The sequence below is a fragment of the Balaenoptera musculus genome, chromosome 1 (genome assembly GCF_009873245.2).
Source record: "Balaenoptera musculus isolate JJ_BM4_2016_0621 chromosome 1, mBalMus1.pri.v3, whole genome shotgun sequence".
NCBI lineage: Eukaryota > Metazoa > Chordata > Mammalia > Artiodactyla > Balaenopteridae > Balaenoptera > Balaenoptera musculus.
The window spans coordinates 44,623,121-44,635,111 of NC_045785.1; the positions used below are offsets into that span (position 1 = coordinate 44,623,121).

The following is an 11,991-nucleotide window of genomic DNA, read 5'->3' on the forward strand; positions in this document are numbered from 1 at the left end:
CTTTTTCTCCTAGGCAAAGTGATCCTGTGGAGGTAGGCTGAGTCCGCAACTAGCCGGTGCTCGGACCCGCGGAAGGCTGCCTCCAGCAACCGGTAATTCCAGATATTTACTGAACGCCATGCTAGTCTGAGGGATACCGCAGCTAACAAGACAGTCCTGCACGAAACCTCTGCGGGGTCCGATTCCTGCCCTTCAGACTCTGCCTTCCCTCACGCAACCTCGTGCTTGGTCCCTGCCTGCCCTTGGAGGCTTCTTAGATCACGTCCGTTCACCCAGCCCAGGGCCGGCTTCGTAGATTTGAGAGACGGGACCTTTTTCATCTTTAAGCTGCTCCTTCCTCTTTCCCCCAGGGACCTTTCAGAGGGTTGGCTCGTGTACATGTCCTTCTCATTGTGGTCGCCAAGACTGGACACTCCCTTTCAACTGGCTCTTCTCTGGGTTCCTGGTTTATTTTCTATCATACATTTACTGAACCTGTGCTCTTGTGCAGGGCACAGCTGAGACCATACAGAAGCTGTGAGCAATATAAGGAACAGCCTGTTGGAGGCTTTTACAGCTTCCTGAGGTCTAGTTTCTTTAAAATTTGGACTCTTTTGGACGTCTACTTTGCCACGAACTTACCTGATTGCCAGGTACCCTTCTGTAGCAGAGGGTGCACTATAGCCAGGAAGCCTGACATCTCAGGTCCCAGATCTGCACCTAACTTGCTGCCCTGTAATCTTTGAAGGAGGCAAAGTAGAATGTGTGTGTGTTGTGGAGGAACACTTGCCTAGGAATCACCAGACTTGGGACCTGTCCCAAGCTGGCCTGTCTTGAGGGATGTTGAGCTCAGCCTGATCACCTCCCCTCAGTCAAATGAGATTTATCAAGACCTAGTTCCTTTCAGCACCCACTGTCTGTTCAGTCAGCAATTTGCCTCACTAAGGAAGCCATGCAATTTAGCAGCAAGAAAAAGTTCCTACAGATTTACCTGCTGAACAAATCCCCACACTATCTACAACAACCAGGTTGCTTCTTAATGGCTGCTGGTATTCTGATTTTAAAATGAATTATTGGAAAATTTTTCTGAGACCAGGCATTTTATCCCTTATAATGTATTAAACCAAATATTTCCCCCCATACTGAAGTAGCTTCAGATATATCTATAAAGGTGATTTAAAAAACCCCAACCTCAATTATTAAGCTGGATGAAAAAAACAAAACCCAAGATACCAACCACAATACTATTTCACATCTAAAAAATTAACAATACTTCATTAATACCAAATATCGTGTTCAAATTTCCTTAATGATGTCAATTTTACATTTCCTGAATCATGATTCAAATAGGGTTCAAATGCTGTATTGATTGTGTGTCTCTCAAATCTCCTTTAATATATAGGTTCTCACTCCATCTCCATTTATTTTATGTTTGCAGCTTATGTTTTGAAGAAATCAGATCCCTTGTCCTGGAGTTTCCCAGGACAAGGATATTGATTGGATTTCCACTGTATTTTTTAGCATGTTTCTCTTTTACTTCCTGTAAACTGGTAGTTATATGTATAGAGTTGATTAGATTTTTGGCAATACTTCACATAGGATGTTAGTCTTAAAAAGTAATTGAGAAGAGTGCACATGTTCGGGTCTTTATAAAATAATAAAAATTTCATTTTGTTACGTATTTATTAAAGACAATCATTTATAGTTTATAAAAAAAATACTGCCCTGATATACACAAAAATGTCTTGATAATGGTAATTAAAAGCAGCACTCCCACCCCCCTTGTGTCCACACCAATATTCAATCTAGATTGGCTTAATCTTGAAGTGTAATCCAATAAGACTGAAGACCAAACACTTCAGGTCCTGGACAAGATAATAAAATACTCGTAAGCCTTCTGGATCCCTAAAATGCAAGAAGAAAAAAATGTTTAAAAAGCTGAGAAAACTCAGCAAAAAAATACCATTTACTAACCCAGATTATTTATGTACCAGGATATTCCTCATAGAGGTATTTACAGAATTAAAACTTTGAAAACAACCCAGTGTCCAAAAAGAAGAAAAAGCCTATATGCTATATATTAAAATGTATTAATAAATGTATTAAAATGCTATATATTATGAGGTAATTTAAAATGTTAAGGTTTCTTCTTAATGAGGAAATGCTTATATTAAGTGGAAAAAAATCATGATTAAAGTAACAGACTGTTGATCTCAATTACATTTTTTGTGCTTTAAAAGCCTATATTTTTTAAAGCACAGGAAAAAGACAAGAAATACTTTAAGATTAATGGTTATCTAACTGATAAGTTTATGGGCTATTTTCACCTTTCTACTTTTCTGTATTTCCTATATTTTCAACAATGAGCATGTATTACTTTCAGAATTAGGAAAACTTATTTTTTAAGAAGTAGTACTAAGCAGGACCAAGAGGCTGACGATTACTACAGCATAACTGGGTAAGAACAAGACTGTTCACAGGAAGACAGTTATGCCGAACATGTACTAAAAGTGAGCCATATCTAACCCCAAATCCTCAAAGCACAAGAGCCAAAGAGGTTGCCAAATTCTAAGGATTCTTTGTGGTATGTAGATTCATGTCTCAACTTTATAATTTACCCTACTGACAAAATGAATTTTTAAATTTATATTTTGAATAATTTCAAGTTTCACTAAAGTCAGGCTTTAAGATGTGCTATCTGAATAGCCAACACTGAGGAAGGTGTTCAGACTCACTGATTCTACAGTTTATTGCCAGCACTTGTTTTTTCGTGTTTCATTTCTGTTCTGGCCAGATTCTTACCCACTTTGGCTGCTCTTATGGCATTACTCTGTGTGTGTGTCACTGAGAAGCTCTTATTAGCAATGATTGACTAAAACACCAAAAGCAAAAGGAGCAAGCCCTTGAAAATATATAATTTGGAGTCTCTCTATTGAGGGGGACAAAGGTGACCAATTCTGTCTTACATTTGTACCAGATCTTACCATAATGGTCCCAATTTGGTTGAGGGTTTCATATCAGCCTGCTCTAAAACAGACACATCTGGATATAAGGGTCATGGATACTTACTTGGATTGATTGACATCAATAAGGGAACCAATTTTTGATGTTGTGAAAGAAATATGTTCATCTCCAATGACAATTTCAAGCTCCTAGAAACATGAAATGTCAAGCTGAATTGGATTTTTCATCAGTCACACAGGAGAAGGGTTCATCATCTGCCAAATCACACAAACTCTAATACAGTTGGCCACATTACCAAGACCATTTCAATCTGAGCCCTAAACTGTACTGGGTACTGGAAACAAAGAGATAAATAATTGGTATGAGATAAATACTGGTTTAGCCCTTGAGTAGCTTATACTCTTAGAGGAAGTTGTTCGTGTGAGGCTCCACCATTTAGAAGAATTTACATCATGCTTTGTATAGGAGTTTTCATTGTTAACAATGTGGAGTAACATGTATAAATCTGTTTTACGAATACCAAGAATCTAACTTTTCTGGGCAACATGGGACAAGGAAAAGAATTCCAGACCTTGAGCAGATCTCAGCTTTGTCACTTACTAGCTGTATGCCCTTGGGTCTGAATTTCTAAAGAGTGAAACAAGTACTATAATCTTAAAAAAAAAAGAAAAAAAAAATCAACTGGGTGGGGAATTGTGGGGGTGCCTATGGGACAGATCAGCAAAACCAAACAAACATCTCTGCCCTTGTGGAACTTACAATCTATTTTTTTAATATTTATTTATTTTTATTTATTTATTTACTTTTCTTTTTTCCTTGGCTGCATTGGGTCTTAGTTGCGGCATGTAGGATCTTCACTGAGGCATGCAGGATCTGTTGCTGCAGCGCTCGAGCTCTTCCTTCGTTGCGGCACGCAGGCTTCTCTCTAATAGTGGCTTTAGCTGCCCTGCGGCATGTGGGATCTTAGTTCCCCCGACCAGGGATCGAACTCGCATCCCCTGCACTGGAAGGAGGATTCTTTACCACTGGACCCCCAGGGAAGTCCCAAACTTACAATCTATTGAGCTCTACTTCTTAACACACAGATTGGAAAGTGTTAATATTTTATCATATTTGTGTCAGATTTCTTTTTTAAGAAATATTAGAGTTTAGACCCACCTCCCACTCTATTCTCCTTCCTGCCTCCCCAGAAGTTGGGGTGTATTCTTTCCACTCATGATTTTATATTAGGTAGTATATTTTAAAAATTTTACATAAATGATTGTACTGTATGTATCTTTTTGCGTTTTTCATTCAACAAGGGTGTTTTTTTTTTTTTATTTGTTTTTTATTGAGTTAACATTGTTTTTTTGTTGCTGTTGTTGTTTTTGGCCACACCACGCAGCTTGTGGGATCTTAGTTCTCTGACCAGGGATTGAACCTGGGCCCACGGCAGTGAAAGCAACGAGTCCTAACCACTGGACCACCAGGGAATTCCCATGTTGGGTTAAAGTTGGTTTAAAAGTTTCATGTGTACAATATTATATTTCTACTTCTGTAAATACTACAGTGTACCCACCACCAAAAATTTAGTTTCCATCTGTCACCATACAGTTGATCCCCTTTACCCATTGTGCAACACCCCCTCCCCCCCTCCCCCAGCCCCTTCCCTCTGGTAACCACTACTCTGATTTCTCTATCTATGTGGTTTTGTTTGGCTTGTTCATTTATTTTGTTTTTTGTTTTCAACGAAGTTTTTGTAGGTAGATCAAGTCCATTAGTTTTAAATGCTTTAGAATATTCATTTCCCTATTGAAGCAGACTTAAGTTCCCAATTTTTGTTTCTATAAACAATGTGGCAAGGATATCCTTCTATGCATCTTGTGTATATATGTGAAAATCTCTCTAGGAAATTCCTAGAAGGTAAACATATTTTCAGCTCTGCTAGACACTAACAAATCGTTCCCTAAATGGTTGTACCAATGTTGTTTCCACCAGTATATATGAATCCCCCTTTTCTTTCTCATATCCTTTTTAAAACTTGGTGCTTTTTTTTGACCGTTCTAATAGGTCTGACATGGTATTTCACTGTTGTCCTCATTTTCACTTTTCAAATAAAACTGTAAATTTTTCATAAATTTATTGCTCACTTGTTTTTCCAGTTCTGTAATTGTCTATTCATAACCTTTACACATTCTGCCACTAGTTTACCTTTTTATTATTAATTTGTAGTTCTTTATATATTCTGGATTGAAATGCTTTGCCAGTTATGTTTTGCAAATACCTTCCTCTAACCTGTGGCTTATCTTTCAATTTTATCTTGATATCTTTAGATAAAAAAGTTTTAAATGTAAAGAAGTCAAATTTACTAATCTTTTCCCTTGAGGAGTTTAAAAAACTTCTCTACCTGGAAATAATAAGACAGTCTATATTTTCTTTTATGTTTTAAAATTTTGATTTCTATAAATCGTCTAATTAAAAAATACTCTATAAATATATTGCCAATCAATCAACTTGGTATACTTTGTTAAACAGTCCATCCTTTTTCTACTAATTTGAAAGCCCACCTCTGTCATATACTGTTCCAAGTTCCCATATATTCATGGGTTAATGTTTCTGGGTTCTCTATTCCGTCCCATTGGTTTAGTGGTCAGTTCCTGAGGCAATGTCACCATACAAATGACTATAGTTTTATAAAAAATCTTCAAAATTATCTTGGCTACTCTTGCCCCTTTGATCGTCCATGAATTTGAGGCTCCATCAGGTTTTAGGAAAAATCCTGTTGTGATTTTGATCTGAATTGGAATGAATTTATAAATTATTTTGGTGAAAATCAATATAATATTGAGTCTCCCCATCCATAAAAATGATACATGTTTCTATGTCCTTCTATAAAGCCCTTTCCCATAAGTTTTATATACCTTGTTAAATTCACTTCCAAGTTCTGTATAGCTTTTGTTGCTGTTATGAATGGGATTTTGTTTTTAATTACACTATCCAGAAGGTTGTTGCTGGTATACAGGAGTATGCCTTGCCCACTTCACAGGACTATTGTGATGGCTGAATGAGCTAATGGAGCTGAAAATTTTATCAATCCTAAAGCAAAATACATATATATAGTATTACTAAGACCTCATGAACATTAATTAAAAAGTTAACTTGAGTAAGTACTGAGGATGAGATTTTTTTCACTCTTCCTCAAGAGTTGGCCCATCATTCTGAGGTTAATTAGAATAAGCTTATACGAGTTTCCATATTAATTTAATAAATATAATTATTATTGAGCTTTTACTATACACTGGCACTATTTCAGTCACTAGAGATATAGCAGTGAAAAAAAATAGGTAAAATCCTTGTACTGAAGGAGTATGCATGTGTATGTGTATGTCTGTTGCGGTGGAGGAGGAAGAGGGATGCATAAGGAAAACCAAACAAGGCAATTTCAGACAATGATAAATGCTATGAAGACAAAAACCAGATTTTTTTTTTTAAGTGCTGGGGAAAGGCATTTTAGATTGGATGGACAGGCAAGACATCACTGAGGAAGTGACATGTGAAGACCTCAATAATAAAGACAGTCTTGGATAGAATGTTCCGGGCAGCGTGTAGGAAATGCAAAGATCCTAAACTAAGAACCACCTAGGTGTATCTGAGTAACAGAAATAAGACTGGTGAGGTCTGAACACAGTGAGAGATGGTGAGAATAGTAGAAGGTAAGGTGGGAGTTTGGACTTTATTTTAAATGCAGTGGGAAGCCACTGGAGAGTTTAAAACCAGTGGAATAAACAAATTTACATTTTAAAAGATTACTCTGGCTTCAGGAAGGAAAAAATGGGCTGTACAGGACAAAAGAAGAAACAATGAAATCAATTAGAAGTCTGGATTAGGAAAGCAGCATTAAAGTGGAAAGAAGAACCTTTCCTATTAATTCAGTCAGATATGACAGTGGCTTTTATTTTTTAATTGCCACAATGTTTTCAGAATAAATATCTAAGCCATGAATTTAAACAGATATACTTAGTTGCTTGCATGATCTTCCATTAGATTGTTGAAATAACTATGTTTTATTTATCTTTGTATCCTCACAAGGTTTTGTCCATAGTCGTTACTCAGTAAGTAATATGGGCAGCGAATACTCTGAGAAGCAAGGGAGGGATCACAAGAGGAAATTCAGGGCTGGGCTCTAGGTGGTGAGCAGCACCACTTGCTCTCCCCGATCCTCTGTGTGGGATTAGTGCTTCATTAGACCAAGGTGCTGGTAATCTGCTCTGTGTAGGGCTCCATATCGCACATACATACATGAGTATATTCAGTGTCATATGCAGAGCAGTAAACCTCATCTTATTGGTAAGATTTTTGCACTGTGGATAGTTGCTAAAACACCCACCTGCCGGCCCACTCGGTCAGGAGGAGGCCACAGAGCATCATCCTCTTTGGTAATTTCACTGTCATCAATTATTCTCTTCAGTTCCTCCATCACACTTTTATGTACATAAGCCTGAAAGAAAGTTAAAAAACAGAATTTAAACTGTATCGCTAAGCAGCATTCTGACTCAGATAGTGATGAAAGATAAAAAAAAAACTACTCATGAAAACTTATTTCTGGCACCTCTGTAAGTGGGAAGACATTCCGGCTTGACCTCAGCATGCCAAGAGGACAGCAAGGTCAGAAGTGCCCAATGACTACACCTCAGTCCCCCAACTAGTTGTTTCTATTTCTTGGTACATCCTGTTCACATGGACCTACTCCTTGCCTACCTACTAAACTCACACTTGAGCCCCAAACAAAAGATCTGTGAGTAACTCTGGTTAATTTTAACTAAATGACGTGCTTCTGAAGAGCAGAGATATGTCTTTTACATTTTACATATTAGTCCACATTAAAAAAAATTGTGAGGATGCTGACGTGTGGCTAAGCATAATACTGATTGCTAATTAAATACAATAGCATGAGAATATACTGACTGTTAAGACATTTTCAAATGTGACAAAGTGCTTAAAAGGAAAGAATAACTTTGATGAAACCTTAATGGTGTGGTAGAAATCATGCCAAAATGGAGCACACGGACTTGACAAAGGCAGGCATAGGTCTGAATTCCTGCTCAATCTCCTACTAGGAGGGCTAACTTTGTACAAGCCCCATAATTAATATCTGGGCCTTCACTGTCTTATCTGTAAAGGGTATATAATACCACCCATCACAGAGGCTTACAAAAAGGGTTAAAATAAGATCACAGATGTAATACCTAGTGTCATGCCTGGCATCTAACATGCATTCAGTGATGTCAACTGCTTTCCCATGCTCCCTTTCCCCCATTCAAATGCAAATTAAAAGAGCTCTATTGAGTGCTACTTACCAGGGAATACATCAAACACTAAGTTAGTGGGGGAGGTAGGTTTTCTGTTTTTGCAGATGAAGCAACTGAAACTTATCAAGTTCAACCAGGAAGTGTGCCCAAGGTCACATGGTTAGTAAGTAGCAGATTCAGGGTTCAAACCAAGATTTGCAAGACTTCAAATGATTACCAGTTACCGATTCAGCATTGTTAAAGAAAATATAAACTAAAAGAAGATTTGAGAAAAACTTTAGAAGCTGTCTACAGACATGTCTATACTTCCCTATTCTTTATCTTTCAATACTACTCACAGAAAGAACAAAAAAAGGACAAAAGGCTAAACGGTAGTGAGTGGAAGGCTCTCAGAAGATACATTACCTCTTTTCTGATCATGACATCATTTTTGTAATTGCTGTTGTTGGCGTATCTCAGTTTCCCTGTGAGAGGCAAAAAACAAATTCAATATATAATAAAAACATATAAATAAAGGCTGCCTTATGAGTAAACAAAGGATGTTGCCGCCATCAAGCCACCAGCCACACCACTCCCAGCTCCCTCCCCACGGGTGGACCCTGAGGGGATTCAGGGTGGGGGAAACAGGATACTGGCCCTAGATAGTTACGTGCATATCAAAGGAATGATCCCAAGGAGCCAAGAATCTTCCTCTACATAGAAAAGTGCTAACTTCTTTAACTTGAGCTGTCTGGTATTTCTTTAATTAATAGTTAATAGTAATATTTTGATCTTCTGACTACCTGTTCTTTTTTGTTTTTTTAGGTTTTTTTTTTTTGCACAAACTCCTATATATCCTGGCTCATCCCTTACCTCTTCGGAACAGTCCCTCAAAGCTATCTGAGAGCCTGTCTCCCAGGCTTAAGTCCTCAGTATTTCTGCCGAATAAAACATAATTCTCAATCTTTAGGTTGTGCATTTTTTTTTTCAGTCGACACTATTAAATAGCCTCCCAGCCAAAAATACAGCTGACAATGAATTACAATTCTTGCAAAAGACAGCTCAGGTGTAATAAAAGAACACTCTTTTGTGACTGGCAAATCATGTCTCTGCAGGTTAATGTCCTCAGCTGAAAATAGGAGTAATTGATAACTTACCTGCACACAGGGCCTTCTAAGGCTCAAAAGAGTGGTGAAAACTTCTGAAAACTGTAAAATGCTTTTTACAAATATTAACATGTGACTGTGAAACATTCTTATCTATCCCTATGATGGAAAAGCTGTGGATTTATTATTGAGCATATTTGGTATACAAGGCCCTTTGTGCATATGTGCATCTAACAGGCTAATTTGGGTATATATGGTGGATGTGAAGGAAAAGATAAAAGGAAATAGAGGAGATAATTATTTCCCTATAGAAGGCACACTAAAAAGAGCCAAGTTGATTGATGCCTCACTGCACTGTCTCTCTGCCTCAAGTCTCTCTCCTTTCAGGTAATTCTCCATACAGTGGACAAAGTGATATAGTAACAGATGGATCTGATTAGGTGACTCTAATACTCTGATACTGACAATGGCTTCCCACTGCCTTCTTGATAAAATCCAAATTCCTTAATGTGGCTTACTGTTAAGCTGAGCCCCTTTCCAGCCTCACTCCTATAATAGTCCTCTCTCACAGAGCTGGAGTTAATCAAACTACAGTTGACCCTTAAACAACGTGGGGGTTAGGGGCACCCACCCTCTACACAGTCGAAAATCCGAGTATAACTTAAGAGTCAGCCAGCCCTCTGCATCTGCGGTTCCTTGGTATCTATGGTTCCTTATCCTAGATTCAACCAACTGTGCATCATGTAGTACCATAGTATTTACTATCGAAAAAAATTTGCATATAAGGGGACCCATGCAGTTCAAACCTTTGTTGTTCCAGGGTCAACTGTCTTGGTTTCTGCCTGAAACATCCTATGCACTTTTTGGGTTTTCAGCCTCCTTGCTGTTAATGCTGTCCAAAATGCCTTCTTGACTCATCTGCCTAACCAACTCCTACACATTCCTAAAGACTCACACCCCCCTTCCCCGTGTCATCTTCATCTTATGCAGGAAGCCATCTTTGACCCTCAGGATAAGTTAGGTACCTTCTTTCTGCTCCTAGAATCTTCTGTTTCTTTCTACCGCAACACCCAATACACTGTCTTGTTATTGTTAACAAAACTTTCTCTACAATTGGGGCTTGTCAGTTCATCTTTGTGCCCCCATTTAGTGGAAGTTTTCTGTCATCTTTGACTCCTTTTCCTTCACCATACTGGCCACGCCCCAAATCCTATCAATTGGCAAAGTCCTTCTGGTTCTGCCTCCAACAGTATCCTAAATCCTTCCCTCGGGGCTTCCCTGGTGGCGCAGTGGTTGAGAATCTGCCTGCCAATGCAGAGGACACGGGTTCGAGCCCTGGTCTGGGAAGATCCCACATGCCGCGGAGCAACTAGACCCGTGAGCCACAACTACTGAGCCTGCGCGTTTGTAGCCTGTGCTCCGCAACAAGAGAGGCCGCGACAGTGAAAGGCCCGCGCACCGCGATCAAGAGCGGCCCCCGCTTGCCGCAACTAGAGAAAGCCCTCGCGTGAAACGAAGACCCAACACAGCCAAAAATAAATAAATTAAAAAAAAATCCTTCCCTCTACTTTTACTATCACTCTAGTCCCAAACAACATCCTTTTTGTCTTAACAACTGTAACCGTCTCCCATTAAGTAGTTGCCATTCTTGCCCATTCTGCACCTACCTAATGGTTACAATACTTTTTCAAGAACAGATTACACCTCTGCTTAAAACTTTCCAATTGCTTCCTGCTGCACTTAGAAAAAAATCTAAACTCTACCATGAACTATAAAGACTACATGGTGTGACCCCTGCATACTTATCCGACATCATCTCCTACTCTTCTCCCCAGAGTTCCGTACTCTTCAGCCACACTGGGCACCTGAAACATGCCTATCTCATCTCTGCCCTACGGCTTTGACACTTGTTTCTCCCTCTGCCTAGAATGCTCTTCTTCCTGAGCTTCACAAGGCTGGCTCCTTCTTGGCAATCAGATCTCAGTTCAAATATCTGCTCTTCAGAGTTCTCCAATGGCCACCCTTTCTAAAAGCGGCCCACCAGCAATTATTTCATCATTTTGTTTTATTTTCTGACCTCTCATCACTATCTGGAATCTTTTTTTTGTTTGTTTGTTTACGATCTCCCAGCACGAGGATACAAGTTCCATGAGAGAGGAAGCGTGTCCATCGTTCACTCCTGCATCCCAGAATGTGGAACAGAACCTGGCACAAGATAGGCGCTCAAGTAATGTCTGTTGAATGAAGCATTATGGTCAAAAACGTCACTAAACAGGAGTCCCTGCACACATAGAGAAAGAACCAGTGGGGCGGACATAGGATCGTTCCTTCCAAATCAGCGTCTCACAGCCATCTGTCCCTTCCTCCTCCAGTTCGTCGTACATTCCGGACCCCCAGCCTCCCCACTCGCCCGCCCCCAGGCCTAGTCCTCGCTCCCGGGGAGCGGGAGGCTTCTCTCACCGTCCGGCCGGAACTCAAACTCCAGGAATTCGTGGCCGAATTTGCCCTTGTGACCCACATAGTAACGCAGATAGAAATCACTCTCCATAGCTGGCAAAAGGCAACCAAGACCAAACTTTAATAGCACACCTCACCGCCGCCGTACGCGCCCGACACTGACGTTTACGGCGGCGCGCGGAAGTGACGTCAGGTAACGGCACAGCCTGTAGCGGAGA

At 39.6% G+C, this 11,991-nt stretch overlaps 1 protein-coding gene across 2 annotated transcripts; it reads right to left on the bottom strand.

Annotated features, from left to right (window-relative positions):
- Positions 1 to 1,620: 1,620 nt before the first annotated feature.
- On the bottom strand, positions 1,621 to 11,991 carry MAGOH (mago homolog, exon junction complex subunit). Of its 2 annotated transcripts, XM_036845342.1 has the most exons (5): positions 11,777 to 11,960; positions 8,637 to 8,695; positions 7,310 to 7,420; positions 3,049 to 3,131; positions 1,621 to 1,884 (listed from the first exon to the last, which is right to left on the bottom strand). In XM_036845342.1, the coding sequence occupies exons 1-5, from the start codon at positions 11,862 to 11,864 to the stop codon at positions 1,785 to 1,787; spliced, it is 441 nt and encodes a 146-aa protein (XP_036701237.1). In that variant the 5' UTR covers positions 11,865 to 11,960; the 3' UTR covers positions 1,621 to 1,784. The 2 variants fall into 2 exon arrangements, with proteins under 2 accessions (XP_036701237.1, XP_036701230.1); XM_036845335.1 differs by lacking the exons at positions 1,621 to 1,884; positions 3,049 to 3,131 and adding an exon at positions 5,371 to 5,717 and having other exon boundaries at positions 11,777 to 11,991.

Bases quoted from the DNA above. Each gene is read 5' to 3' on its own strand.
- MAGOH (XM_036845335.1), bottom strand. From the start codon at position 11,864: ATGGAGAGTGATTTCTATCTGCGTTACTATGTGGGTCACAAGGGCAAA. The intron at 8,696-11,776 runs GTGAGAGAAGCC...TGCCTCTCACAG, and splicing joins GTTTGAGTTCCGGCCGGACG to GGAAACTGAGATACGCCAAC. The intron at 7,421-8,636 runs GTAATGTATCTT...ACTTTCTTTCAG, and splicing joins ATGTCATGATCAGAAAAGAG to GCTTATGTACATAAAAGTGT.